At 45.3% G+C, this 27,707-nt stretch overlaps 1 protein-coding gene across 7 annotated transcripts; it reads right to left on the bottom strand.

Moving 5' to 3' along the window:
• Positions 1–2,703: 2,703 nt before the first annotated feature.
• Positions 2,704–27,697, bottom strand: AIFM1 (apoptosis inducing factor mitochondria associated 1). 7 transcript variants are annotated; one of them, XM_083424233.1, is made up of 17 exons: positions 27,473–27,697; positions 24,606–24,748; positions 19,986–20,079; positions 19,511–19,540; positions 18,543–18,667; positions 18,316–18,446; positions 16,980–17,070; positions 15,823–15,907; positions 15,614–15,690; positions 14,025–14,133; positions 11,498–11,605; positions 9,630–9,718; positions 8,469–8,609; positions 6,625–6,767; positions 4,883–5,007; positions 4,315–4,511; positions 2,704–2,979 (listed from the first exon to the last, which is right to left on the bottom strand). In XM_083424233.1, exons 1-17 carry the CDS (start codon positions 27,543–27,545, stop codon positions 2,908–2,910), a joined length of 1,833 nt encoding a protein of 610 aa, XP_083280359.1. In that variant the 5' UTR covers positions 27,546–27,697; the 3' UTR covers positions 2,704–2,907. The 7 variants fall into 7 exon arrangements, with proteins under 7 accessions (XP_083280359.1, XP_083280360.1, XP_083280362.1 ...); XM_083424234.1 differs by lacking the exon at positions 24,606–24,748 and adding an exon at positions 21,303–21,430 and having other exon boundaries at positions 27,473–27,650; XM_083424236.1 differs by lacking the exons at positions 19,511–19,540; positions 24,606–24,748 and adding an exon at positions 21,303–21,430 and having other exon boundaries at positions 27,473–27,671.
• Positions 27,698–27,707: the final 10 nt, after the last annotated feature.

Below are 27,707 nucleotides of genomic sequence, written 5' to 3' on the forward strand. Positions count from 1 at the left end.
CCCCTAGGATCAGTACTGGGACTTTTTGAACTATTATACTAATAACCTGGAGTTGGGGATGAACAGGAAGATGGCCAAGTTTACAAATGGCACCAAATTGATCAGGGTGGCAAGAACACAAAGGATGTTTCCAAACTGGGTGAATGGGCATTCAAATGGCAAATGCTATTCAGTGTAAGTAAGTGCAAAGTGATGTCCATTGAGGCAAAAAATCCTGGCTTCAACTGTACACTTAAAGAGGCCTGAACTAGTGATAGACTGACCAGGAAAAAGGTATTGGAGACATTCAATGGAAGCATCATCCAGTGTGCCACTTCTGTGGATATGAATACCATCTTATGGACCATTAAGAAAGGGATTGAAAACAACTGTCAGCATTGCAACACTACTATACAAATCTGTGGCGATACTGCACTTTGAATACTCTGTACAGATCTGGTCACTGTCCCTAAGAAATACATTGTAGAACTGGGAAAAGGTTCAGAAAAAGGCAAGCAAAATGATCATGGGACAGGAACAAATCCCCTCTAACGAAAGGGCACATTTGTAATATTGGAAAAAACAGTGCGTGTGGGAATGTGTATACAATTTTATGCAGGATGTGAAGAAAGCGGGTAGGCATTTTCTTCTTCTAATACTAGAACTGGGTCATCCAATGAAAGTTAGAAGATTCAACATACAAATGTATGTCTGCACCACATACTGAAACCATGAGATGTGCTACCACACAATGCAGGCATGGCTATGAATCTGGGTAGCTTTAAAAGGGGTTCAGATTGAGGATAAGACTTTGAATAGCTACAAGTACTCATTACTGTAGTACTGCCAGTATTGGGGTCAAAGTGTGTCCAAATAACACTTACTAGGAATCAAAAGTTGGGGAAAGCATGGGCTTCCCAAGGCCACTGTGAGAATGCTAGATGAGATGGTCTTTGGGGCATCTTACCATTTAAGGCAGACATGGCCAAACTTGGCCCTCCAGCTGTTTTGGGACTACAACTCCCACCATCCCTGACCATTGGTCCTGTTAGGTATGCCTGATTTAAGGCAACTGCATCATTTAAGTCTCCACTGTAATAGCCTAGGGCAGAAGAGTCCTCTTTCCCTGATTGCTTCATCCCATCCAAGTGCAATTCTAGCTGGACCAGGGTGTAAAGCAGATCAGGATCTAGTGGTAATTCACTGGGTGTCTTGCTGTAGAACAGAAAGGCTCTCTCATACCCAACTGCTTTTAACAATAGAAATGACAACCCCCCCCCCAAAAAAAAAATTGGCAGCTGAAATGAAAGCTTGGAGGAAAACCAGGAGTGTATTTTGGAATGAAAAGGACTCTGAAGCCTGGTCCCCTGTCATTCTTCAACTCCAGGACTCTAAATCAAGGGTGGCTAGGTTAATGCTCTCCAGCTACTGCTGAACTGCAACTCCCATCAGCAGCACCAGTGGTCCAGGATGATTCACCACATTTGGGAGCACATATTAGCCACTTGTGCTCTAAATCAGTTTATGAGAGAGACAAAGGAAAGGAAAGGAAGGAAGAACTGCAGGTTCCACAGTTAGCTCTACCATAAATCATGAGACAGAAATCCATAGCTCTCTAGCTGTTGTTCCCTGACCACTAACTATGCTATCTGTGGCTTGATGGGTATGAAGTCCAGCAACTGGTTCCCCAGCCCTGCCATCCATCAAACCCACTAGTAAACACTTCCTCCTGCACAGTACCACCTGCACGTTTGTCAGGAATCAGCTGAAATCCAAAGTGGCAGGAAGTCAGTCATAAAAACCAGGTATTGTTTCCCCAATATAATATATCCTCTTTTAATGGTGGTTATTAAGTAACAGGTTACACCTGCTTGCTTCGGCACCAAAGTTCTTCACCCTGTTTTACAGTGCTAGAAGATAGATTCAACACCAATTTACTTGCAGTTTATCTGGCAAGGGAAACTTTTGTCACATGCCATCAGCAGCAAAACCAAACCTGCTCCTTGTATTTGGGGTGTGTTTGTGTGTCAAGGAAAGGAACATGAAAACCCTCAGCCTGAAAATAACTCCTTTTGTCTCTGCTCAAGAAGCTCCCCTTCAGCTTTTGAGAAGAGAAGGTGTTACCCTCTTGCTGTTACAAGGCAAAGGGATTTCCCTGAGTCTCTCCAGTGTTCATTCTCTCAAGCCTCCCCTACAGCCAGAGGGGCAGAGGGGAAGCAAACATGGGGAGGAGGAGGATAGCCAGGAGGATGGTTGAAGCCAGGGATGAGGAACCAGCAGCTCTCTAGATGTTACCAACTCTAATCATCTCTTACCTTTGGCAATGCTGGCTGAGGCTGATGGGAGTTGGAATCCAACATTGTATGCAGGACCAGAAGTTTCCCATACTGTTGCAGCTGGTCTCTGAAGCTCCTGATTTTCACTCCTACCCAGCACAGTTGTTCCCACTCAAAGGCTGATGTCAGAAAGGAGCGGCTTGTTTTTCACCGTGACTGCCCAACCTTAACCTTCACATGACCATTGCTCAAGTGCTTTTTTTCCCAGGGGGTACTCAAGGGTATGCAGTACCAGCACCTCAATTTTTTATTTTTTTTTTGTTTAAAAATTGTGGCACTTATGGTAACAACTTCATGGTGAGTACCAACACCTATTTCTCTAGAAAGAAAGAAAAGCACTGCCAGTGTCCAATCAGCAGCAGGGAGGTTACCAGGAAACAGGCCACGATTGCTATTTAGAATCCGGTTTAATTCATGGTGCAAAGAGAGCCCAAGTCTTGGGCCATTACAAACATTCACAAATATTCACACACACTCTGGTGGGCAGGACAGGGAGGGGGCACACAAGCAGACAAGCCCATTCAGCCTGGTGCTAGGCCTTCATCTCTCGAGTTTCCAAATGCATTCCAGACCACGGATTTGGGCGAGACACTCATTCCTCATGAATGTTGAAGAGCTTGGCAACTTCATTGAGGTCAGCGTGCTCTTCCCCATCCTTGATGATCTGCAAGAGAAATAAAGCAGCTTCTGCCTTGTGTTCCTTTACCTGCTATGAGCCTACACTGTTCAGCTGAAGCTCCTGAACTGCCACTTACTCCACTCTGCTATCAAACACCATGGGGTGTCCTTTTTGAAAAGCCCCCCTGCCCCCGGGCCAATCTCAGCACTGTTACTATCTCAGAAAACAGATTAGATGCAATGCAACATACTTAATCTGCAAAACCTGGGATGAGATAGAACCTAGGCCAGATGTAGAACGCTGTTTCTCAGGTTTGTTCCCTGGCATCTCCTGATAGAGGGAGGGGGCAGGGCTAGGAAATACCCTTGTCCAAGGTCTTAGAAAACAGCTCCCAGACAGGGCAAATAGTCCTGATTTATATGGGGGACAAGATGACAAGACCCTAAATGAAATCCAGCTACTCGTGTAATCTTGAGGACTCATATCCTGCCTTCTCTGTTCCTTAGCTGTTGTGCAAGGCAGGCAAGAAAACCAGCCCTGTACTTCTCTTCCATTAGGCTATCAGGAGTATCACCTCCAAGCCTCCTACCTTGCAGTTCACTATAGATTTATGGCTGTAAAGTTTGCTTTATGCTAGCTAGATCCTATTTGCAAGGTCTTCTTCTTGTTTTTGCCACACGGAAAAAAGTGTGAGCTGGAGAAGCACTGGTGTGCTGCAGTTATTCTAAATAGCCACAGAGACCGAGCACAAGGGTATCACACCAGATATATGGGTGAACACATGGAGAATGACACATTCCCTAGAAGCACTGTCTGTATCTTCACTAGCATCACCCTACTGGATCACTGACATCTCATCCACGGAGAGTTGCCCATCTCCTATTCACAACAGTCTGATTACAGCTTCAGAGTTTGGCAGACAAGTCAGTTCTAGTTCTGTTGGCCCTTTTTTAAAAATAAATAAATAAAAATTAAATCCTTTCTGAAGACCACTGATGCTAACGGCCAAACACAGCATCTCGAGGCAATGAGTACCACAGGGTGCATCAACGGAACTATTACTTCTGGACTATCAAAAGGCTGCAAGTGGCTTCTACAGGGAGTGCTTCTTTTTGCCCATGATATGATTCTTTTAAGTTATGTATCTTCTACCTTTTCAGCCCCAGGGCCTACTTTTAACCCAAACATGCATTTCTTAATCTTTTCCCGTATGTCTGCACAATGGCAACACTCCTGTTGTGACCCACCCTGGATCACTCTGAAGCCCACTAGTGGGTTCTGACCCACCAGTTGAAGACCAGTGGGTTAAGTAATGGCAGCCATGTGGATGTCAATGGCACACCCCATGACTAAACCTGCCCCCAGATTCATGCTGCTTACCTTTCGAGCAATTGGCATCCGGTTAAAAATGTTCCACAGCACAATTCCCACCACCACTTTATCCCTGAGGTAGAAAATGACGCCTTTCCCGTAGTCCTCTCCCTGCTGTGGGGCCTGCAGGCTGGAAGGCGAGGCGGCCGAGACCTTGAGCTCTGGTGCTTCTAATTCCGTTTCACTCTCGGAGCGGATTCCAGTCCCTAGAATAAACTTGGTCTTAGCCTTGTGCACAGCCTGTTGGGCTCTCCTCTCCTGCCTGCCTTGCATGCCAGGGTCCCCCAACCGGTGGCCCGCCATATGATGATGGACTACAACTCCCATCAGCTGGTGTCAGCATGGCTAATGGCCAGGGATGATGGGAACTGTAGTCCAATACAGAAGGGCACGGATTGCCCACTTCTGGGATAATCTTTAGTAGGTTGCGTTTCACTCCAAGGGAGAAATCAAAAGCTACCCCTATGAGAAGAAACAAACACTTCCTCCAACCGAAGATGACTCTTTTATGAATCAACCAGTGGAAAAACTGAAGCTAAGCCCCCAAGCATAGCATGGTTAAGGAGCGAAGTCTCACCTGATTCCTCTGTGGCTGATCTTGGGGTGTCCTTTGATGTTGCTTTAGCAAACACTCCCACAGTGGGCAAGCTGCCGTCCACAAGACCAATAGCTTCATAACCAACATCTGGGCCCAGATCACTCCTAAAGAACCAAGCAAAGACAGTAAGGGCTAGCTCAGAAATCCAAGGCAGGTTGTGACTGGCATTCTCAAAGCACAAAGAAAGAATGACTGAACACAGAGAGGCTCTGCAGTATCTTGAATCTCTTTATTATAGCCCAGGAAGGCTGGCATGTCTAAAAAAAAAACAACCCAACTGCATCCATGTTTTTATAATGGGGCTGAAAGCAACCAATGTTTTGGAGCATAACTCTTGGATTACAAGAAAAACAAAATGCTGTCACAGGTATTATGCAGAGTGGCATGTCATTGGTTGTTTTTAGATGCATTTGTTCTACTCATGTGAACATGTTTTTAGCCATATGTGTTTTATCCGTGTTTGTTTTCATTTTTGTGAGCTGCCTTGATTCCCAGTTCTATGGTAGATAGATGACACACAGACAGACAACTCATGGGAAGTAAGGAGCAGGGGTAAAAGTACCACCCACTGAAAACCCAACAGATATCCAAAGCTGCCTCATCCAGGTCAACTGCTGTCCACCAAGCCTAGAACTGCCCACTGTAACTGGTAGTGGCTGTCCAGGATCTACTGTAACAGACTTTCCCTATCAACTGCTACCTGAGATCCTTTAACAGGTGATGCTGGATTGTACCTGGATCACTCTGCTCAACCATTTTAATGCCCTAAGAACTAGAACTTTCCTCTTTATTTTAAATAAAAGCTGAAGCATCAAGGACACTGGCCACCGCACCAAATCCTAGTTTGGCAGAATATGTACAGCTTTTCGTTATAGCAGCCCCTTCTAACGTGGTGCTCTCCAGATGCTGTTGGATTCCAACACCATCAGCTGCAGCCAGCATGGCCAATAGTTAAGGATGGTGGAAACTGTTGTCCAACAACAACTGAGACGTGCCATGTTGGCTACTCCTGCATGTAGCAGAGGTAGGAGCCTTGGGGGAGATGTCTGGAATTCTGAGATGAGGAAAGGAATATTCCATTTCATATTGCAAGGGGTGAGGAATAATAATAATAATAATAATAATAATAGTAACAGCAGTAGTAGTAGTAATGTATCCAAGAATTAAGGGAAAGCATATCAGGAAGAAATGTCAGAACCTCTCCTTGCTTTCTTCTTGTAGGTTGTTGGGTGCAGGTTTTTTGTTTTTGTTTGTTTGTTTTGTATATTAAGGGAGCATTCAAAAACCAACCTCAATCTATAGCCTAATCATCTTATCCCCACCTTATTCTACTGCTTGTGTAGATCAGATCTCAGATGAACATTTAGGATGTGACACGGCCGTTTAGCTCCTGTAACAGAGCTTGTGCTTTTTGTGGCAGCTTTTCCACACTGCCAGCAATGGTCCTTAGTGCATAAACCCCCAGATTCAGTTCCCGGTATTTCCTACCAAGGATCTCAGGCACCAACACAGGGGGAAGATACCTCTTCCAGAGACCCCAGAGAGCCACTTTCTATCAAGAGCAGACAATACTGGGCCAAATGAACCAACAGAGTGAAGTTAATATGAAAGGCAGATTCTACAACTTTGCTACACCAAGTTGATGCAAATGCAGCACATTGAAAAGGTCCAGGAAGATTCAACCTGAGCAAAATTAGACAGAACAAGAGAATCCACATTACCAGAACATGGACTGGTGCCAATATGGCTTTGCTGCTCCCGTCATGTTCTCTCCTGCCAGCCTTCCGCTCACCACAGCGTGATCATGGTGCTCCACACGCCGCCTGCCTAGCTTGATGTCATAGAAGCAAGCAGCATCCCCTGCCTGGGAAAGGTGCAAAGGGTGAGGACTGGGCAGAGAAAGGTCAAATTAATGAGAGATTTATCAGGTCCTTCAAAGCACCACCGTGGCTTCAATCTGGGCATTGTTGGTCTCCAGCTGGGAAAGGTGGCCTGAAACTCTTTTTAAGAATGCTTGCAGCGTTGGTGGAGATGGAAAAAGAGGAAATGGGCTTTTGGAAAGTGATTAAAACTAGAGCAGAATGAAGCTGTCCCATATTCAGCACTGAATATGCTGCTAGTCACAGTCAGGAACCCTTAGAAATTTTCTTTTGGGGAGTAGGAAATTTGTGTCACGATGACCAGAAGCTTAACTTTCTTCGCTTTAAATGGGAACAGTTTCTCAGCATCCCATGCACATTACTAGATTCCATGCCAACAAGCATGTCATTCTCCTTTAACCCCTGCTCCTTAAAAGCAACATGCTTGGATGTTTCTTCCAACTGTCATCATCCAGAGGGAGAGAAAACAGCATTTGGGCACTCCTCCATTGTGATTAGATAAAAACAGAGCTTGGTCTCCCCCACTTCCTCCAGCAACCAATTTCCATTGCTGAGACCATTCAAGCGAGAAACAGCTGTAGCCACCTCTCCATTGTACTTAGACCCAGGTCTATGACCTGCTGAATTACTGTCCGGCATACAGGTGTGAAGAGTTTTGGAGGAAAATTAAGACAGTCTAAAAACAGACTTCTCCAACCTCCAGATAGTTATGACTCCATCTCCCATCAGCCCCAGCCAAAGGGGATGACAGCAGTTGTAGTACAAGAACATCTGGAAGTCTTCAGGTTAGGAAACACTGGTTGAAACCATATCCAAAACAGACTGCTGTTCAACTTCCAAAACCTTTCCACCCTTAGAACAAAGTTCCGAGGCACTGGACCATCCAAAGAAAGAAGCAGAGACAGGGCAGGGGAACCACAGATGAACAGGCACAGTGAAATAGATCACAGGGTGATGGATAAATAATTGAGGGTGGGGGTGGAGAGGGCTAAACTGGAAGCATTGCAAGTGGATCATTCTGCAGGTCATTTGTAAGCATAATGTTCATGATGTGTACGTAAAGCTAGTTCTCTTTTGTAAACCACATTGGGAGAGCTTTGCCCTGGAAAGCTGCATGTATGTAAGCACTTTAAATAATAATTGATGCTCTTATTATACAGGTGTGTGTCCACCCCCCCCCTTAAGAGTGATCAATTTGTGTGTGGTACTGGGAAATAATTAAACAGTTCAATTCAAACTTGGAAATGGTGGGAGAGAGGTTCTCTGACAAAAGTCACTGAAGCGTTCAGTGAGGGTGGAGGAAGCCCCCAAAAGACCAGAGGCACAGCAGGGATTTGTATTGGCTGCTCAGCCTCCTTGCCTAATAGCCGACGTGCGGGGTAGCTCAGGAGCAGCACTGCTTTCCCGCGCATCCTCCAGCTATCCCCAGAGCTTTAATTCCAGTTATGGATACTTTTGGATACAGTATTTTTTTGTATGGATTGAAGAGAGAGTGGTAGAGGTGTTTAAAGGGTGTTTAGGGGTGCATCCCATTTTATGCAATTTTACTTAGGCACACAGGGCCCCAGAACATAACAACTGCATTAAGTGGGGAGTTGCCTGTACTAAATCTTTATATTCAGTAAACTCTCCAGCAGCTCAGGCCCATTCAGACGCTCTCTCCATACATACACAAACACACTTACCACCCAGATATTGGAGCGGGCCTGGAGCTCTGCATTGACCCTAAAGCCCCCAAAGTCTGAGTCCACCTCCAGGCCAGCTGACTTGGCCAGTTCAACATTGGGCTCCAGGCCCACAGCTGCCACAATGTGATCGGTTTCCACCTGAAAAAACAGAAAAAGCAGACCGTTTTTTAATTCCAATGAAACTACCTGTGTACTATGTGGCTGCCAACACTTAGAAGTCTTAGCCCCAAAGTGCTTACAGTCCAAAATTTGATAGAGAGGAGAAAGCAGAAGAAAAGGAGTGAAACAGGAGTCAGCTTAACTGGGGTGGAGAGGGGAAAGACTAGGCATTTACTTCAGTTACACCGACTTAAGTTGGTTTCAATAGGGAGCAGGAACCGAGTGTTGGGTTATATTATGACCACAATTCACTCCTTTTGTGCGCAGACAGACACACATAAACATAAGAAGAAGCAGGACCTGATCACAATAGCACTCTTCCCTCCTGTGGTTTCCAGTAACATTATTCACAAGTGTTATACAGTGGTACCTCGGGTTACATACGCTTCAGGTTACAAACTCCACTAACCCATAAATAGTACCTCGAGTTGCTTCAGGATGAGAAGAGAAATCGCGGCGCGGCGGCAGCAGGAGGCCCCATTGGCTAAAGTGGTGCTTCAGGTTAAGAACAGTTTCAGGTTAAGAATGGACCTCCGGAATGAATTAAGTACAGTGGTGCCTCGCAAGACGAAAAGAATCCGTTCCGTGAGTCTCTTCGTCTAGCGGTTTTTTCGTCTTGCGAAGCAAGCCCATTAGTGGATTAGCGGATTAGCGCTATTAGCGGTTTAGCGGCTATTAAAGGCTTAAGGGATTAGCGGATTAGCTGCTAAAAGGCTATTAGCAGCTTAGTGCCTTAGAAAAAGGGGGTGGGGAGCGAAAAAAAACCCCCAGGAATCGCAAGACATTTTCGTCTTGCAAAGCAAGCCCATAGCAAATTCGTCCTGCGAAGCACCTCCAAAACGGAAAACCCTTTCGTCTAGCGAGTTTTCCGTCTTGCGAGGCATTCGTCTTGCGGGGCACCACTGTACTTAACCCGAGGAACCACTGCACTGGCTCTGACAGTGGAGGCAGAACATGGCAAAGGCAGGTGATCCATCTTGTCACTTGCCCAGTACTCACTTTCCTTCCATCCTTCAGTCTTATTTGCAGCCGGTTTCCAACAACAGATACAGACTTGACAATGGCATTGGGCATCACATTCACTCCCTCTGCAAGTAAAGCACAGAAAACAACTACTGCCTGATGGCAGGAGGCAGAGAGATACAGTGGAGAAGGACAGCATTACTAGGGCTCCCAGATGTCTGCATTTTTCCGGACATTACTGGGATTTCAAAGGTGGAATTGACGTATGGGGGGAATTTCCAAAACGTGGTGCTTCATCCTGGATCTCAGGCAGGGCAACAACTTTTGGGATCTTCTTTAAAAAATCTGGGGTGTCCTGATTTTTGCTTTTTGAAATATGGCAACCCTAGCAATGCCTGAAGGTTACACACTGCCTTGCTGCCAGTCAGAGCAGAGCCAGGCAGAGAAAAGATACAGCAGCAGGGTTGGTCAAGACCTGGACAGCATCCAGCTCACCCCAGGGCAGCAAAAGGAACAGTGCTGGTGATGCAACACCTTCAATTTAAAGCCAGTGATCAATTTGCTTCCCCCATGCTCATTGTAATTGCTAGCATTGCACTCCTGCCTCCCACCTTTTCTTTCAATACCGGAAGTGTGCGCATGGATGCTAACTTTATGAGTGAGTGCCTATACATGCCTTGACTTCCTGTTCTTCCACACTCCATTTGGGCTTTCATATCTATTAGGCTCATCAGCCTGCAGGCAGGGACTGTGGCATTTTAATAAATCTGTGCAAACTTTAGGAGCTTCATAAACTAAACATGCAGGGATGGAACAGGAGTGCCACCAACCATTACAATGCAGCAGAGAGAGAGAGAGAAGGTGGGGGATTAGAATAATATAATTGTAGAGTTGGAAGAGACCACGAGGGTCATCAACTTCAACCTCCTGCAATGCAGGAATCTTTTACCCAACGTGGAGCTCGAGCGCACAAACCTGAGATGATGAGTCTCGCGCTCTGCCAACTGAGCTATCCCAGCTTTTGCTTAAGGGGGAACATTAATAGCTAAGGCAGAAAGAGACATGGCAGGGCAATTACAGAGGCATGGCAGGCTGGGATGCAGTTTACAAAAAGGGATCTTGCCTATTGGTTATAGCTGACAGCAGGGAGATCAAAGGAGGGGTTGCAACGCAGGGTGCACAGAAGTGGGGAAGCGTTTTACGTCAAGAGCCACATTCTCTCCAGGGTGGGGTGGGGGGAGTTACATACCAGCAGACATTTGCTTTAATTCTGTTTCTGCCAGTCCCCCCCCCCTTCCCCTTCAAAAATAATCTTTTTCTTTCTCATGGCCAACACAGAAACGGAACCGGCTCACCAGGAGAGGAACGCAGCACTCGCTCCTCATTCCTGCAAGTTGCTGGGAGAGATGAGGTGAAACTGCAGCTGGGTGCGAATCTGCTGCAAGCCGGATTCAGCCTGCACAACAGCAGTTCCCCACTCCCGAGCTGCAGGAAGGAGCCTACACCTGGCTGTCCAAAGAGTGAAAACGCAGAGTAGCAATTGCACAGGGAGTCAGAATGCAGATGCTAGGTGGCTGCTTTGGATGTAAGCGGCAGGGCAGATATGCTTTAAGCAGCTAGGAAAATGTGCCATGGCCATACTGCAGGCATGAGATAAGAATGTTGGGGTGGCAAGCCTCAGCTCTGCCTCCTAGGATCAAACTGCAGAGCTGCCTCATTGCACAAGGACTGTGGAACAGAAAGAGGGCTTGGAGACAATTCTCATGCAAGTCTTCCTGCTGAGAGGCTGTTGCAGCCTCAAAATCAGATCATGCCAGTCTACAGCCCAGGTTGACATGTGTCTGGGTGCTTAAGGATAGCCTCTCAACAGCTCCAGCACAAAGGCAGAAAAGGAAGGGCCTTACCTCGCCTGACTTTGTTGGTAGTCCAGTGGCTCAAGTACTCAGGAAGAACTTTGCCCATGTTGCCATTCTCTGGGAACATCTGGATCACTTCTAGGCCCCTTGACTGTGCTGCAAAGGGAATTGGAGAGTGTGAGCTACAATTTGTTTTAGGGCATAATTCAAAGTGCTGGTTTAAGCCCTAAGGCCTAGGAGCAGAGTACATGAAAGATTGTATTTCTCCCATTTAAACCTGTCCGTGATTTAAGAGGCCCTTCAGGTGTCCCCACCTTCACAGAGTAAGCAGGAAGAGACCTGGAAAAAGAGTCTTTTCTGAACTAGCACCCAGTGCAGGAAATACCCTCCACAGACATGCCCATAAAATTAAAAGTTGGAATGTGTGTGAGAAGGGTTGAGCAAGTGAAGGCTATGTTTGCAAGGGAACCACAAGAGAAGGATGAAATTGCATGCACACAGGACTATAGCTGTAACTAGGCGGAGGAAAGGGATGCGGGTGGCGCTGTGGGTTAAACCACAGAGCCTAGGACTTGCCGATCAGAAGGTCGGCGGTTCAAATCCCCGCGACGGGGGGAGCTCCTGTTGCTCGGTCCCTGCTCATGCCAACCTAGCAGTTCGAAAGCACGTCAAGTGCAAGTAGATAAATAGGTACCGCTCCGGCGGGAAGGTAAACGGAGTTTCCATGAGCTGCTCTGGTTCGCCAGAAGCGGCTTAGTCATGCTGGCCACATGATCCAGAAGTTGTACGCCGGCTCCCTCGGCCAATAAAGCGAGATGAGCGCCGCAACCCCAGAGTTGGCCACGACTGGACCTAATGGTCAGGGGTCCCTTTAGCTTTAGCTTTACCAAGGAGGAAAAGGTAAGAAAGTTGTTATGGCTTGCAATTAAACCAGTAGAAGCTAATTGGCAGAAGTACTGCCATATATGGACATAACAAAAAAGCTTGTGCTTTTTTCAAATTTGGGATGCCACCCTTCAACTACTTGCTGGTTCAGGTTGTGTTGCGCTGGCCTTGCAACCAGTGGCGTAGCACCAGGTGCAACATCTGGGGGGGGCGTGCTCGCACTTGCAGCTCTCTGCCCCTACCTGGCTCACTCACTCTCTCTCACTGCAGTGCTGGCTGTGCAAATCCGATCCGAGCTGCCGGGTCGCCGCCCACTGTGGAGAGGAGGGTGCCAGGCGTGCGGTGCGGTGCGGAGAGAGAGCGAGGGACTATATGGGGGAGGGACAGTGCAGCGGGGGGGGGGGTGCAAATTACTTGCCTTGCCCCGGGTGCTGACAACCCACGCTACGCCACTGCTTGCAACACCTAAATAAAAATCCTGTTTGACTGACAATTGGTGTCTGGGTTCTATTGGCTGTCAAGGCTGAACCTACAGGCTATTGGGTATGTAATCCAAAATTCCCCCAACAGCACCATCAGTGTTAGCTTTTGGCATCAAGTCAATAGAATTCACTGATTGTTTGGGGGATAATATCATTTTACAATTTTCTCAATTTGCAGGAAGACTGCAGGTGTTCGCTTCCATTGCTTTATCTCCCGCTTTTATTTTCAGTGCTGATGCTTTGATATGGTTGCTTCTTGATGCTGCTTGCATGCACGAATGAGTGACAGATTTATTGTAAGATACCTTGGGAGCAAAAGACCAAGAGGTGCCATATGAATATTTAAACACCTGTGCATGCGTGTGCACACACAAGACTGAGGCTGGGAACAAGATTAGTCACAGCAAAAGCTAGTAAATGCATGTACTCCTGCTTTCTTTTATACCCAGCAGACTTCTGCACACTCAAAAGTGAGAAACTCCTCAAGGCTGGTGTCTGTCTGCTTGGCTTCCTGGGAAATTGGTACACATCACCACTTAGGCAGGGCTGTTGTGCTCCAAGCTCCCAGAATCACCCATGCAGGAGAACAGAACTTCAGTATCCTGAGAACAGCCACATTTAATACATTAACAACATTCTAGTCCTCATCACTGCAGAAGAGAATCTTGGGGGGGGGGTGGCTGGGCAGCCTCTGGTGCAGTTTCAGAACCTGGGAAGATATAAGCTGGACCTCCAGTCATCAGCGGTGAGGATGGAGGGCTAAGAAGCCAGTCATTTTTTTAAAAGGACAACAGACTTAGCACATCTAGTCTACAATTAACCTTACGAGTTCTCAAGAGAGTGTGTCTCTCAACAACAACTCCAAGAAGTAAATCAAAAGGCAAAAATTTGAACATGGGCGGAACATGTGAGATTTCACATGCTGCCAAGCTGACCTAATTGCAGTGAAAACAATCCAGACCCGACTGATTCATTCCGAGCAAGGCAACTCACTGTGTTTATTCCACTATTCTCATTTCTAAGTCCTTGCATCGTGGCAGAGCGCTTTAAAATTCTTGCCTTGCTCATCACCACAGCAGCAGGTTTGAACAGGGAGTAAGAGTGGTGTAGCCAAATAAGCTTGATGATCCAGTGGCTATTTATACCCTGGTATCACACTCTCAACTCCTGCTCTTTGCAGACTCTCACTAATCAGAGGTCACGCTTACCTCTTCGCCCCAAAGCACAGGCTAACTCACTACCCAGGAAACCACCGCCAATAATGGTGACTGACTTGACTTCTCTGGAAATTTTCTCCAGTGAACGGAAATCTTCAACCTGCAAGGAGACAGGGGAGCATTTCAGTGGTTCTCTTTAGTCAGTGTTAGTAACGGTGTCACTGCTCAGTACATTAATCAGAAAAGTTCTTAGTTTATAGTTTCTCACTGAGACCAGTGAGCTACAAGGCGAGCAGAGGACCTAGGAGCCCATTCTCTTTTGGTATTGCTTGAGGTCTACAGGTAACACAAGACAGGGATGTGGGCTTTCCATAACCAACAGGTGAGAATCTGCAGTTCACCCAAATTGTGACTGAGCAGTGCAAAAACGACAAATCCCCCCATTTTTTTCAGTTGAATATCCACACCCCATTTTTTCCTTCTAAAGAAGCCTTCTAAAAGCAACATAGCAACACAGATACAATATCAACACAATAAAGCAAAATAAGAGAAGACATTATCAAACAATGAAAGTCAATGCAAACTAAGCTAGCAGTTTGAAGGAAAGCCAAGCTTTTGTTGTTTGTTACTAGTTGATTAGGGACGCGGGTGGCACTGTGGGTTAAACCACTGAGCCTAGGGCTTGCCAATCAGTAGGTTGGCGGTTCGAATCCCCACGACGGGGTAAGCTCCCATTGCTTGGTCCCAGCTCCTACCCACCTAGCAGTTTGAAAGCACTGTGCAAGTAGTCAAAGTGCAAGTAGATAAATAGGTACCACTCCAGCGGGAAGGTAAACAGCATTTCCGTGTGCTGCTCTGGTTCCCCAGAAGCAGCTTAGTCATGCTGGCCACATGACCCGGTAGCTGTCTACGGACAAACGCCGGCTCCCTCGGCCTACAGAGCGAGATGAGCGCGCAACCCAAGAGACGTCCACAACTGGACCTAATGGTCAGGGGTACCTTTACCTTACAAGTTGATTTGGTAACTATGAAAACTCTTGGTTATGGACAAGATTTCAATCCAAATTAAATGGGGCACAGAACCTGTTCTTTGCGGATGACAGTCTAGAAAAATATTTTTCATTTGCTGCACATTTTAACATTTTAAAAATGTTCTTAACATGTTTAAAAGTTTGTTATTGTTTCCAATGTTTTTAATACTTTTATTTTAAATCAACTGCACTGTTCCAACTACTTTGTTGTCTGCCACCCTGGGCTCCTTTGTGAGGAAAGCAGGATAGAAATTAAACTCTCTCCCTCTCTCTCTCTACACACTCACAAACTCAGGAAAAACAACACATGAAAGACACTTGCATCTAATGTTATAAATTTGGGGTGGCAGGGAGGTGGGGAAGAAGACAAGGAAAAAATGAGAAATTGCTCTGGGATTTTCTGATATCTTTCATATCTTGAGATGTTCAAGAAACACTAGTGCTTGTCTGCTTTGCATTTTCTTTTTTTAATATGCTTTTTAGGGGGGAATCAATAAGCTTTCAGTTCAATACAATTTCTTAAAAACGAGTCAATTAATAAGCATAAATTCATCATGGCAACTGATGGATCAATTGTTGGTCAAAAGATGGTTCCCCTCTTCAGATTACCTTCCGGAAAAGGGTGAGCCTCTGCTGCACCTCTTTGCCTGCTCTCTCAATCACAGGAAGATTCCTTGGAGAACCACCTGAGGACACAAATGAAATACCAAAATCACACCTAGGCATAATATCAGAGCCCTCTGGCATCTTGGCTAATACACCCCATGTCCACCCACTGCAGACTGAAAGAGAAAAAGAGGCAGCCTCCACATCCTAACCTGTGGCAATTAAGCACTTGTCGTAGGAGATCTCTGAACCATTGTCAAGTTTCACTATGTTGCCTCTGATGTCCATGTGGACCACCTGCAAGTCAAACACAAGCTCATGTTTCGCACAGAAATGAGTGAACACACAGAACCTGAGCAGCATTCCCTAATGCAGCCTTTCTCAACCTTGGGTCCCCAGATGTTGTTGGGACTACAACTCCCATTATCCGTGACCACCAGTCCTGCCAGCTAGGGATGATGGGAGTTGCAGTCCAACAATGTCTAGGGATCTAAGGCTGGGAAGAGCTGCCCTAACAAGTAACCTTTGCTTGCCAGTGGTGTGTGGGGCCAGAGGCAAAGTGGGCAGAGAAATGGTTCTAACTCTTACTTCTGTACAGCTGGCTTCATTCAGCCATGTAAAAGCCAAAGATTCTCATTCCCTCTATCTCTACATTCAGGCAAACAGGGTGCATCACTGCAGTTCAAGGATGAATTCCAGCCAGGAAAACACACACAAGGAGGATAAAGAGAAGGGCTGGTATGAGTCATCGCCTAAGGTGGGGGGCTAAGCAGAGAGGCTTGGAGGGCCAACATTGCCCCTGAGACCTGAGGTTCCTCCTCCTGCCTACATCATCTTGAGAGGACCTCCTATGGGCTCCCCTGGCTTGGGTGACAAGAAGAGAAATGGAGGTAACCACTGCTATGGAACAAACTATCCATTGCCTGGTGCCAACTCTTATCTTCTGGCACCAGGCAAGCCCTTTTTAATTTTTGTGAGCCTTTTAACATTTCTCCTCCCTAGGAACATAGGAAACAACCTTAGTACAAGTCAGGCTACTGAACTATCTAAATACACGTTGTCTGTACACTGACTGGCAGAAAAAGCTCTCTACCATTTCCAACAGAGGTCTTTCCCAGTTTGACTCGGAGACTGAACCTGTGACCTTCCACAGCCAACACATGCACTCCGCCGATGAGCTATGACCCTTCTGCCAGCCCCCTGCTAAAATTGGGTATCATGCTGTTTTATATACAGCGGCATCTCTTTCAGTTTTGACACTGATTGGGTTTATTATTGATTCTGCTTTGGTTTCAAGAAACAAAGGAGAGGATATAAATCCCTTCAGATATGGTACTGATGAAACAGATGTAATCAATGCTACACCAACCTTCCTTCCAGTGAGGACGGCCACTCCACCATTCTCTAAGTGAGGCAGGTCACGTGCAGATACATAGAATGAAGGTGGCTGGAAGTATATACTGCAGTGGGGTGATAAATAAGATGGAAGAAAGTGATGCTCCACTCTAAGTAGCCATTATCTTCAGACATGCTTCCTCCCATGTATACCTCCACATACTCAAACCCAGTAGTGGCCAATGTGGTCCCCTCCAGTTGCTGTTAGATGACATCTCCCATCATCCCTGACCACTGGCCCTGGGGCTGGTGGGTTTTGGTAGTCCAACAATGCCTGGAAGACCCTACACTGCCTATTCCTGTTTTAATATCTCCAGAGGTGACCCTGCTTCAAAGTGTTTGCACTACTCTCCTCAAGTTAGGCAGCTGAAGATTAGGACTTCTGGGTAGTGATACCCTCTGGGTGGAATTCACTGCCCCATGAGGCCAGTGAAAGTCAATCCTTGATGAATATTTAAAAGCAGGCAAAATCTTAGTTAGGAACAACACTTGATGCTTAAGACTGGCTGCTGCTGTTATTTTATTGTTGCAGGTTATTATTATACAGGGTGCCCATTTTTATTGTGCTTACTGTTGGATTATTATATCATTCAATGGATCATAAGCTGCCTCGAGAGCCCTTAGCTTTTGGTCAACAAAATTGGACAAAAATACTAAACTGTACATTAAACTTAAAACTCAAAAGCAATTATTGGGAAAGATACCAGGATCCTTCGTGCCAGGGATGGGTTGACCTCATACTTTTTTTAAAACACAGAATCTTCATGGTCCCCCACCATGTTTTAAAGGTACAAGGTAAGCAATTCACAATCTCTCAATACTTAAGCCGTAACTCATCTGTGTTGAGCAACCCTGAGTATACACTCTTGCTCAAGGACATACAATGAGCCATGCTGGACCAAGAGCCAAGAGGTCCATCACTGTTTGCAAGGATCCCGGCAACAAGCACATCTAGGAGCCAACGTCCCAACCTGCAGATAACAACCCAACTTTTTTGCTCCAAATTTATTCAGTTGGGAAAGAGCTGTAGCACTTGAGGGAGGAGGTACCTCAGGAACAGCTAGCAAATCCATACAGGGAGCAGGGAACAAAGATTTCAACCAGCAAAGTAAAGAGCTCTGACCAGACTTCGAGGGACCTATTCTGCACCACTCATCTCATTGCCAAGCAGGAACATGAGGCACCTATTTGGGTAACAGCAGATACTTTCCAGGGCATTGCTTTGGATTCCAAGTCTCAAACACTCACATTGATTATCATTTTGCAACAATTTGGGGGAATATGTAGTGAGGGAGGAACAAGAAACCCACCTCCTCTGTTTACCATTCCATTGCTTGAACCGCAGCGTTTCTGGGACATCTGGGTCATCTGAAAACCACAGTTCTTTGGAAAGTGGGGGCCGCATGTATGGAAGTTCAGGGTCTTCAGACACAATCAATACCTTGGACACGAGGCAGTGGAAATATTTACCTTGAGAACCTCAACAAGTACAAGAAAATTTGATGTCACAGCCAAACTCTGTGCTTCTGTCACTTACCTTGGCCCCAGGATCTCGAGCCCGGATGGATCTGGCTGCAGCAAAAGCAGCAGTGCCTCCACCAATTAGTAGGAAAGGAGCATGGGACGGAACTTCTGAGCGAGCGGCTGCTTCTGTTTCTTGGGCTGCAAGCAACAGATAACCAAGTGGACAGTGAAGGCAACCACAAAGGTACACCCGAACAGAAAAAGGTTTCTCGTCCAAAAGAAACAGAAAGGGAAAAGAGCTAAGTCTTATCTCTCTGCCCGAGAATAATTTTAATACCAAAGAAACAATATTAGTGTGTAATATAGTGACTTCATGTATTCAACATGCACCTGATATTTTCATTGTTGCAATCCTCAGAACACCCCTATGAAGTAGGTTGATAATGCCACCCACAGATTGGAAATGAGGGGCTGAAGCTGAGAGGACAGTAGCTTACCTAAAACCACCTATCGGCACAAACAACTGTCAGGTGTGATGTGAATTGCAGCAACACCTGGAGGGGTACAGGTGCTCTGCTCCTGTTGTAAGCCTTACTACAACTTAGCAAACCCTCCAAAACAATGGTGGTTACTCCAAAGAGACAAACAGGGTCAGCCTAAAGCTTAAATCCAGGTTAAATTCCTTGACATCACCATGTAGGGACAGGAAACCCTGGAGGGCAGGAGATAATATTAAGCTAGACAGATCACTGCTCTGACCCTGTAGAAAGCAGCTTCCTGTATTCACAGTAGCATCAAAACCACACCAGGATCACAAGCCCAAGCACAGGGGCAAAATACAGAATTTTCCCCGGGGAACCCAAAAAACGTCTCTTCCTTCCCTATAATCCAAAACAGAAGAGCGGACAGCTGCTCCATCATAGCCTCCACTGCAGCATTTATTTTTGAACCAGCACACATTGTAAAAATAACACTAATCAAAGATACTTTGGTGGTGGTGGGAAGGATACAAAGTCTGTCTGTCTTGAAGCCCTCTCTCACCTGCTGTGCTCTGGGAGGCAGCATCTGCTTCTGGAAAGAGAGGAGATGCAATTTGGAAAGCTGCCCTGTGCAGGTAAGCAGAATGCAACTTCACGTCACACGCAGATCAGGCCAACATGCTAATTTGATGGCGATTTCTGCTACAGCTAACAGGATAGGGTCGTATTTGCTCAGAATCTGACTGCTAAAGGCCTGTTTCCCTCTGTTGACAGCTCCGTTTCCTTACATGATGGTAAAACCTTTTTAAACAGAGAACCTCATTTGAACTCTCTTCTTTGCAGATCCCAGCTTGCAAACCAACATTTTATAGCAGGGACCTGCTTTGACTCCTATCAGCCCCAGCCAGTATGGACAGCTGTCAGGAGTGATGAGAGCTTGAGCTCAACAACATCTGGAGGTGTTACACAAACATCTGGAGGTGTTGCACATCCCTCTTCTAAAGGTTGAGGCAATCCTGATAAAGCTAGATACATACCTGACAGGGGTTTTGCATCCGGCTCGGGGCGCTGATCCATTGTTGCAATGCGCTCATTATACCGCTTTTGATCTTCTCTTAATGTCTTGTACGCCTAGACAACCAAACAGGTGACAATTTTGACATACATTTTGGTTTATCTTTGCATTTATCTTTGCATTTGATTGGCTTTTGTCCACCCGGCACACTCAGGAAAAGTGGCTTCATTCCAAGGAAGTAAAACAAAAAAAGGGAAGCATCTGCCTCCCCAGGGGAGGGCAGTGGGAAGACATTTTATACAAAGATTGTGGGCTTAAAATGCAATGGGTAATTTGAGAGTCCCCTTTTGCAGATGGGAGAGAATTTCTGCAACTCCAAGTGAAGGTTGCTACAGAGGACTGGCCAGGCTTAGATTCAGCAAACATATAAAGGTGCAGACAACTGGAAAACCTGATCCATGGATCAGCAGCTACTGGGCTCAGAGGCCAAATCCAAATGTTGCTCTCTTAAAGCACCATCAATGCAGGGGCAAGACAGCTGTGGGATGGGGGAAGCAGTGGCTGTGGTCTTGAGAGGCTAGACAAGTCTCAGCAGGGTAGTTGTACTCAAATGTTGCCTTTAGTGAAAGTCGCTGCCGACTGGAGTTATATTGCTGAGAAATAAGTTGGTTCAAAGTGTGCCTGTGGACTATTTCTTCCCCTCTCAAAATAAAGTAAATAAATCAAACCATGTATACTTCCCCAAAGGGGGTCTGAAAAAGTAACAGGATACCCCAACTCCATGCAAAAAGTGAATTAAAGCATCTATTAGCAAGAAGCAAAAATCACACAAATATGAGGGAGAAGACGTGGGGGAGAAAGGAAAGTTAGCAAATGCTAAAAATGAAAAAGTGTGCAAGGTTCTTCTTAAACAGGTACAAAATTATGTAAGATAAAAGAATAATGATGGGGAGACAGAGAGAGATAGACAGAGAGAGAATCAACATCAATCAACAAAGAAGCTGAGCCTTCAAAGACAGCAGGAGCAAAGACAAGCATTTGATTTATCACAACCAGAAGCATGAACTCCAAAGTCAGCCTTCCCCAACCTGGCACTCTCTAGATGTTTATTTGGACTCCCACTAGGCCAAGCCAACATGGCTGAAGGTCAGTGCTGATGGGAGTTGTAGTGCAACAACAACTAGAGAGCACCAGGTTGGAGAAGGCTGCAGTAAAGCTCGATTTTATAGAAAGATTAGGTTGTGAATATTTAAGACTGCCAGCATGAAATGGCAAGCTTCAGTTATGTCATGCACCACCCACCAGCCCCGGCAACCAAACTCAATGGAAAGCAGCTTACATAAGCGCCTGCCCCCGTAACTGCTCCTCCTACAATTAAGAAGTACATTAGGTTGCTGCTGCCCTTGCCAGGAGCACCTGGAGACGTTAGCGATCTAGAAGGGGGTCTGAGATGCAGGCACTGCAAAACTGTAAAAGGAGACAGGGAGGAAAGAGAAGAGGGAAAGGAAGCAGAGAGCTCTGAGTATGAAATTAGGACACTGGATTATACAGATCTTGGGGTGAGCAAGGGCTGTGTCAAAACCAGTATGCTAAAAGACAGAAGGTGTTCATTTATAGTAAAGAAAAGGACTCTTTTCATCCCTGATTCATTGTAGACTTAGCTTTGACCATGAAAAGAAGCAGCCTTGTTCAAGAACAGCCACTGCCTTCCCCTCCTGCAGCTGAGGCATGTGAGAAGATGAGGTCTGCACATAACATCTGCTATTTCATGAAATTATTCTGCAGAAGAGAATGCTAAAGCAGGTGTTTGTCTTACTCCCAGATGCCACAATTCTTTCCCATTACCACCAGCAGTTGCAAAGGTTCTGCTGCTTCTTTGGATTGGGTCCAAAAGATTTTGACATGATGATGACGATGTATGAAGTGGCAACATTGCACAAGAGGTTCACACTATTCCGAAGGTCCTTTCCTATCATTCAAAATAAATGAGAGGCACACTCTGAATCTCCATCTAGTTGCTTTCTGAGATTATTCACATCTCTCTGTTCAAGGAACCCAGCATAATGTATTAAGGTGGCAGGTAACTGTACATTTGCACAATGCACTAGATTTACCCATGTCTCCACCAAAACAGGTTTCAAACTGTCCACCCCATACCCTATACTGTTTTTTTTAGAAGAGGAAGCACATGCAAAGAGTAGAGTGTGTGCTTTGCATACACAAGTCTCCAGTTCAATTGCTGGCATCTACACTTTAAAAAAAGTATCGGGAAGTAGGTCATGGGAGATATCTCAGCCCCAAACCCTGGAAAATTGTCACCATTCAGTTGCCAAAACAATGGGCAGCTTGATGGCCTCTTTTCATTTACAACATCAGTTATTAGCTCCTTTGAAGAGTGTTTTAGGCTGTCCCCAGCAGTTTCCCTTTAGAAAATGATTTTGGTGTGTTCCATGGGCAGATCCTCTGAATGGTTTGGGAAGCATCTGATGCTGCGTAGGTGTTCAAGCTAAGAAGGGTTAGACTTGGCCAGTCCACTGGGATCAGAGACCACTGGGAACCTCAGGTTAAAAGTAGCTAGTATAATAAATATTACTTAGAACAATATCTTTATATATTGTTTTGTTGTTTAGAAAACCTAATGCTTTAATTGTAAGCTATGCTTTATATAGGCAAAGTCCAACGCAAAAGCTTTCCTAGTAAAAGGGTTTCAACAAAGAGACAATGGATGACTCGTAATAGCCAGGCTAGTAATAGACTGTGACTTGGTAATGGCCCTGGACAGATCAACTACTTGTCTGACCTGGTAAATATTTCTTACACCCATTCTCCCTAGTCCCACAGTTCCTGGCAGCTACTCCCAAATCAGTAGTACCGTATTTTTTTCTCTATAAGACTCACTTTTTCCCTCCTAAAAAGTAAGGGGAAATGTGTGTGCATCTTATGGAGCGAATGCAGGCTGCACAGCTATCCTAGAAGCCAGAACAGCAAGAGGGGTTGCTGCTTTCACTGCGCAGCGATCCCTCTTGCTGTTCTGGCTTCTGAGATTCAGAATATTTTTTTTCTTGTTTTCCTTCTCCAAAAACTAGGTGCGTCTGGTGGTCTGGTGAGTCTTATAGAGCGAAAAATACGGTAAATATTTCTTACACCCATTCTCCCTAGTCCCACAGTTCCTGGCAGCTACTCCCAAATCCCAACTCCAAAATAGCTGGTCAGTAGTGGCACCAGTGGCTGACGCAGGATTTCACCGGGGTTGGGGGCAAGAAGAAGAGACACTGAATAATAGCAGCTTTTCTATTTTAAAAGGGTCTCCAGTGGGCCATGGAAAGCTTGCTGAGATAGAACAGCATCAAAGCAAGACAAATGAGGCAAGAACTAAGAACATGTTGCACAAACGCAATCAAAGCATCCTGCAGATCCCAACTGCTTAAAGACTCAGGGGTTCAATTCTCAAAGAACAGACAAACCAATTGTTCTGCTATCAGGTTCACGCATCAGGCTCATGTACCCATTCTTTCCCCAAAGTTTTCCAGTGATGGCCTGGAATCTTGGTTTGAAATGGATTTCCAAATCTGTTTTGGAGGCAAACCATAGTTTGATTGAGTTGAACATAACAGCCACCCACGGTATACTTAAACTAGGAAGGGAATCAGAGTGTGCAAGAAGTGCAACAATTCTGAGGTCTGATCCTGGTGACCAAACCATAATTTAAGAATGAAGCCAATGTTCCTTTTTTTTCCCTCGGTTAAGTCCTGCTATTTAAGAATCTGATTTTAAATAATAATTCATAACTGACCTTCTTTTGAAAAAAGGGTATCGTGGGAGGAAAATCCTTAAACCAAATTTGCATATACCCAATCTCCAGGAATACCAGAACACCAAATCTGCAAGTTTCCTTGGAGACTAAAACAATGGCTTTATCTTCTGCTAATGTCATAAGCTATGGCATTTACAGCATTATAATGTGTCTGGAAAGCAGCAATAAACAGAAGTCTCAGGCTAAACAAGTGTATCAGCCTGTGTTTAGGGACAAGCTCAGTGTATGATGCAATCATTGCTAAAAAAGACCTCTCCTTTACAAAAAATATCAGAATTCTTCCAACCAGTAAGAATAAACATAGAATTTCAATCTAGTTTCTGTACAAACTCAATAAAGTGGTACCTTGGTTCCCAAACGGCTTGGCTCCCAAACACTGCAAACCCACAAGTGTTCCAGTTTGCGAATGTTTTCTGGAAGCTGAACATCTGTTTCAGCTGTTGGCATTGTTTCTGGGGCCAATCAGCCCCAGATTAGAAGCCAAGCCTTGGTTTGCAAACGTTTTAGAAGTCGAACGGACTTCCAGAATGGAAGAACCAAGGTTCAAGAACCAAGGTACCACTGTATAGCAGACAAAGTAGCCATTTGTTTGTGGATATATAGTGTTTGCCCTTCTCGTGAGATAACTGAAACAATGAGAGAAAAGGTTGACTTTTGAGCCAGGCTTAACTTTGCTCCTGTGAGATTTTGCTGACGGAGAAGAGAAGCACAGAAACAGAGATGAGAAGCAGGGAGAGCAGAAACCAAAGGAGAGCTTAGAAGAGAAATGACCACCGTGTAGCAGGAGACATCTTGCTCTTTTCTTGACCATCAGGCCTTTCTACTTACATAGGCCCCTGCTCCTAAGGCGGATAAGCCCACAAGAAAGGCAAAGACAGTATTTTCGCCTTTGCCTCCCGGAACACCAGAACTAGTCATTTGTCTGCTCAGCTGAACTTCTAAGGGAACTTTCCATCGCTGAAAGAAGTTGCCTGGAAACACAATTTGTTAGGAGGGAGAATAGTCAACAGTGTACCTTAATACACCAGCTAAGTTATAAATTGACAGTTGAGCAATCTACTTGTTTCACAGCCAGTGCTACATTGGTACTAAAATTATTTCACTGAGACATCCCAAAAGATAAAAATTGAGCTGTTTACCCTCTAATGCAAAGCACAAAGGTGGGCCTCGGATTTAAAATAAGGGGCTCAAGTGGCTCACAACAAGGTTCCTCCCCTCCCCCCCCCTCTATATTCACAATCACCTTGCAATCACCTTGTAAGTTAAGAGACAAGAGCCACATAATAGATATTCTGGCTTACCGTGGTTTATTGTGAATATGAAATAGGCTGGTACACATGCTGTCCCATCACTCCCACTTTAGTCTTCCCCGGGGCAAACAGGATAAGCAAACCACAAAACCTTGGTTCCCTGTTATGTCTGAACCAAGAATCATGGTTTGTAGCTCCCTAAGAGGCCATGATCTCCAAGCCATGCCTTCAGGTTGGCTAGCAATCATGGCTTGTTAGGAAGCACCTGTACTTTGAAACTCCCTGCCTATTGCTATTAGGCAGGCACCATCACTATAATCTTTTAGATGCTTGCTGAAAACTTTTTGTTTCAATCTTATACCTATCATATGCAATCCTATACATGTATATTAGCCACACTCAGTGATACTTCCTCCCAGGCAAGTGTGCAACAGTTCTTGGTCAAATTCAGTTGGCAACTGGGTTCAGCAGAATACACTCAAAGGTACCAATAGTAATCTACATCATTGGCAACTCTAAGGCCACAACTTAGAACCATAGCAAGCTTTGAGGCCACAGCCAAGAAATAAGTTTAACACTGACTAAAAGCATTGATTGACAACTTGGCTTTCCATTCCTGTCCACAGACAAGTGGAGTGATTTCCAAAAACAAGAGTAACTGTTCATAAGCACCCATTAACTTCTCCCTGTTACTAAGTCCCATAGCATTAGAAACCTGCAATAATTTTTACTTACCTGCTTTGTACTCATAAGGGACATTGCTCTTGTGAGTGAAAAACAGACTGGTTTGTTTGTTTAAAGGAGGCTTACAAGTGCAGCAAACATGTGAAGGAGTGGCAGAAAGCACTCTGTCCCTCCTTCATCAGCTTGCTAACTTGCCTATGTGGAATTCCTGATCCAATACAAGTCTGCTTCAGCTGTGATTTGACACCTTCAATGACATAGTAAAGGTTAAGTAAATGGGAGTCTGTTTTCCCCATCACGCCTACTACAATTTAGTCACATGAGTCTTGCAGCCCAAGTCTATGCAGAGCTAAGGTATTCCTAAGCTCACTGAAATCATTGACTTTAAGCACCATTAATGTGTACAGAATCAGACTTGTCAGAGATGCAGAGAGCTAAGCTTTAAATATTCCAGCATCCCCACTCACTTCTTTCTTCATTACTATAACCGCATTTTACTTGAAAACAGAAGAAGCTACAACTAACACACATTCCATTCCTCAAAAAAGATCAACAGGGAAGTTGCACCAAAATGATTTGAGACTTATTTCCAAGCAAACACTTTTATAATTGACCAGGGAGAAATATAGGCTTACGTTCTTGAATTCAGAAATGAGATCATTTTAGGAATTCAACAGCCAAATATCTACACTGACCAATTAGTTAGATATATGAACATGTATGTATGAAGAGCTGGGCTCTTCTTGAAATTTTTCATTTGATTAACCAACACCAGGAGGGTTTGTTGACTCTTGGCACTGTACTTTGATATTTGCCCATTTAGGTTTACCAAATTCTCTTCTCTGGCCTCTTAATACCATCCTAACTTCAATCCTAACCAATTTGAAAATAAATAAATAAATAAATAAATGTTCTCAAAAAATGTAGGCTATTAACATATGGGTGCCAACAAAGGCTTTTTAGGATGGAAGCAAAGGATGAAACAACAGTAATAATTGGTTGCAAGACCAATAACTCTACCTTTTAGGATAGAAAAGTGAGTTCCATTCACTTGGAAAGATCTGGAATTGTTGCTGGCATCCATCTATCTCAAGAGACAATGGAGTGTCCCTCCGGGAGTGAAATGGGTAGCTACATATCTGTACTTTACACATGTTTATTACTTAATTAATAAGCCCCACTGAAATCAGCAGGGATAACTTCCAGGTAGACCTGCTTGGGAATATTACGTTGGTCCTCGGTTTTTTTTTTTCCCCTTTAAGAGCTTTGGGGGAGACTTGGCATGGACATCAACCTTTGCAGAAGTATAGCGTCATAACGACCCATAAACTTCCTTGGAATAAAGCGTCATCTTCGCATTGACTTTGTGCATTATGCGGTACCTCGGAGGTTTTCTTTGTTTTTGGTTAGCTGGCAACTCCATCCTAAATAGCTCTCCTTGGCCCACCCCCACCCCGAGAATCAAAGCAGGTGGAACTGATTTCCTTATGTGGGCATCTGGAACGAATGAAGCAATTTCGTAACTAGTTGTGAACATGTTACCAACGCTCAGAATTAGCGGGTGTGTGTGTGTTTAATGTACCCTAAAAACAAAGACACGTCATCTATGGCAATCGTACTGCAGCAAAGGAAGCACTGAACCCATTTTCCCGAAGGGGAGACTGAGGGACTTCTGGAAAGACCTCCTGGAGATTCGCACCCCCACCCCCCCGCCTGCCCTGCCTTCCCCTTTCAGGCCACGCCGGCGAAACCCCCGCTCACCTGTCCCCGCACGGCCCCGTGACCTTGGGCCCAGCGCCCGCACTAGCCTGGTAGCCACGCGGCAGCGGAACATGATGGCGGCGGCAACGGGCACCGACCCGATTCAGGTCCGATCCCGGTCTCCACCTCTACTGACAGAAAGACGACCGCGGAACGCCGGTCTCCCTGCGCACGCGTGTTCCCTGTCAGCGCGCGCTGCCGCTCTAGGAACGGGGGCTCTGCGACTCTACGACCG

The sequence above is a fragment of the Podarcis tiliguerta genome (genome assembly GCF_965153285.1).
Source record: "Podarcis tiliguerta genome assembly, chromosome: Z".
Taxonomy (NCBI): Eukaryota; Metazoa; Chordata; class Lepidosauria; order Squamata; family Lacertidae; genus Podarcis; species Podarcis tiliguerta.

Coding starts and splice junctions, on each gene's coding strand:
- AIFM1 (XM_083424233.1), bottom strand. CDS start 27,545: ATGTTCCGCTGCCGCGTGGCTACCAGGCTAGTGCGGGCGCTGGGCCCA. Junction 15,908..16,979: donor CCGTCCTCACTGGAAGGAAG/GTTGGTGTAGCA, acceptor TTTGACTTGCAG/GTGGTCCACATGGACATCAG. Junction 11,606..14,024: donor CTGTGCTTTGGGGCGAAGAG/GTAAGCGTGACC, acceptor TTCCCTTTGCAG/CACAGTCAAGGGGCCTAGAA.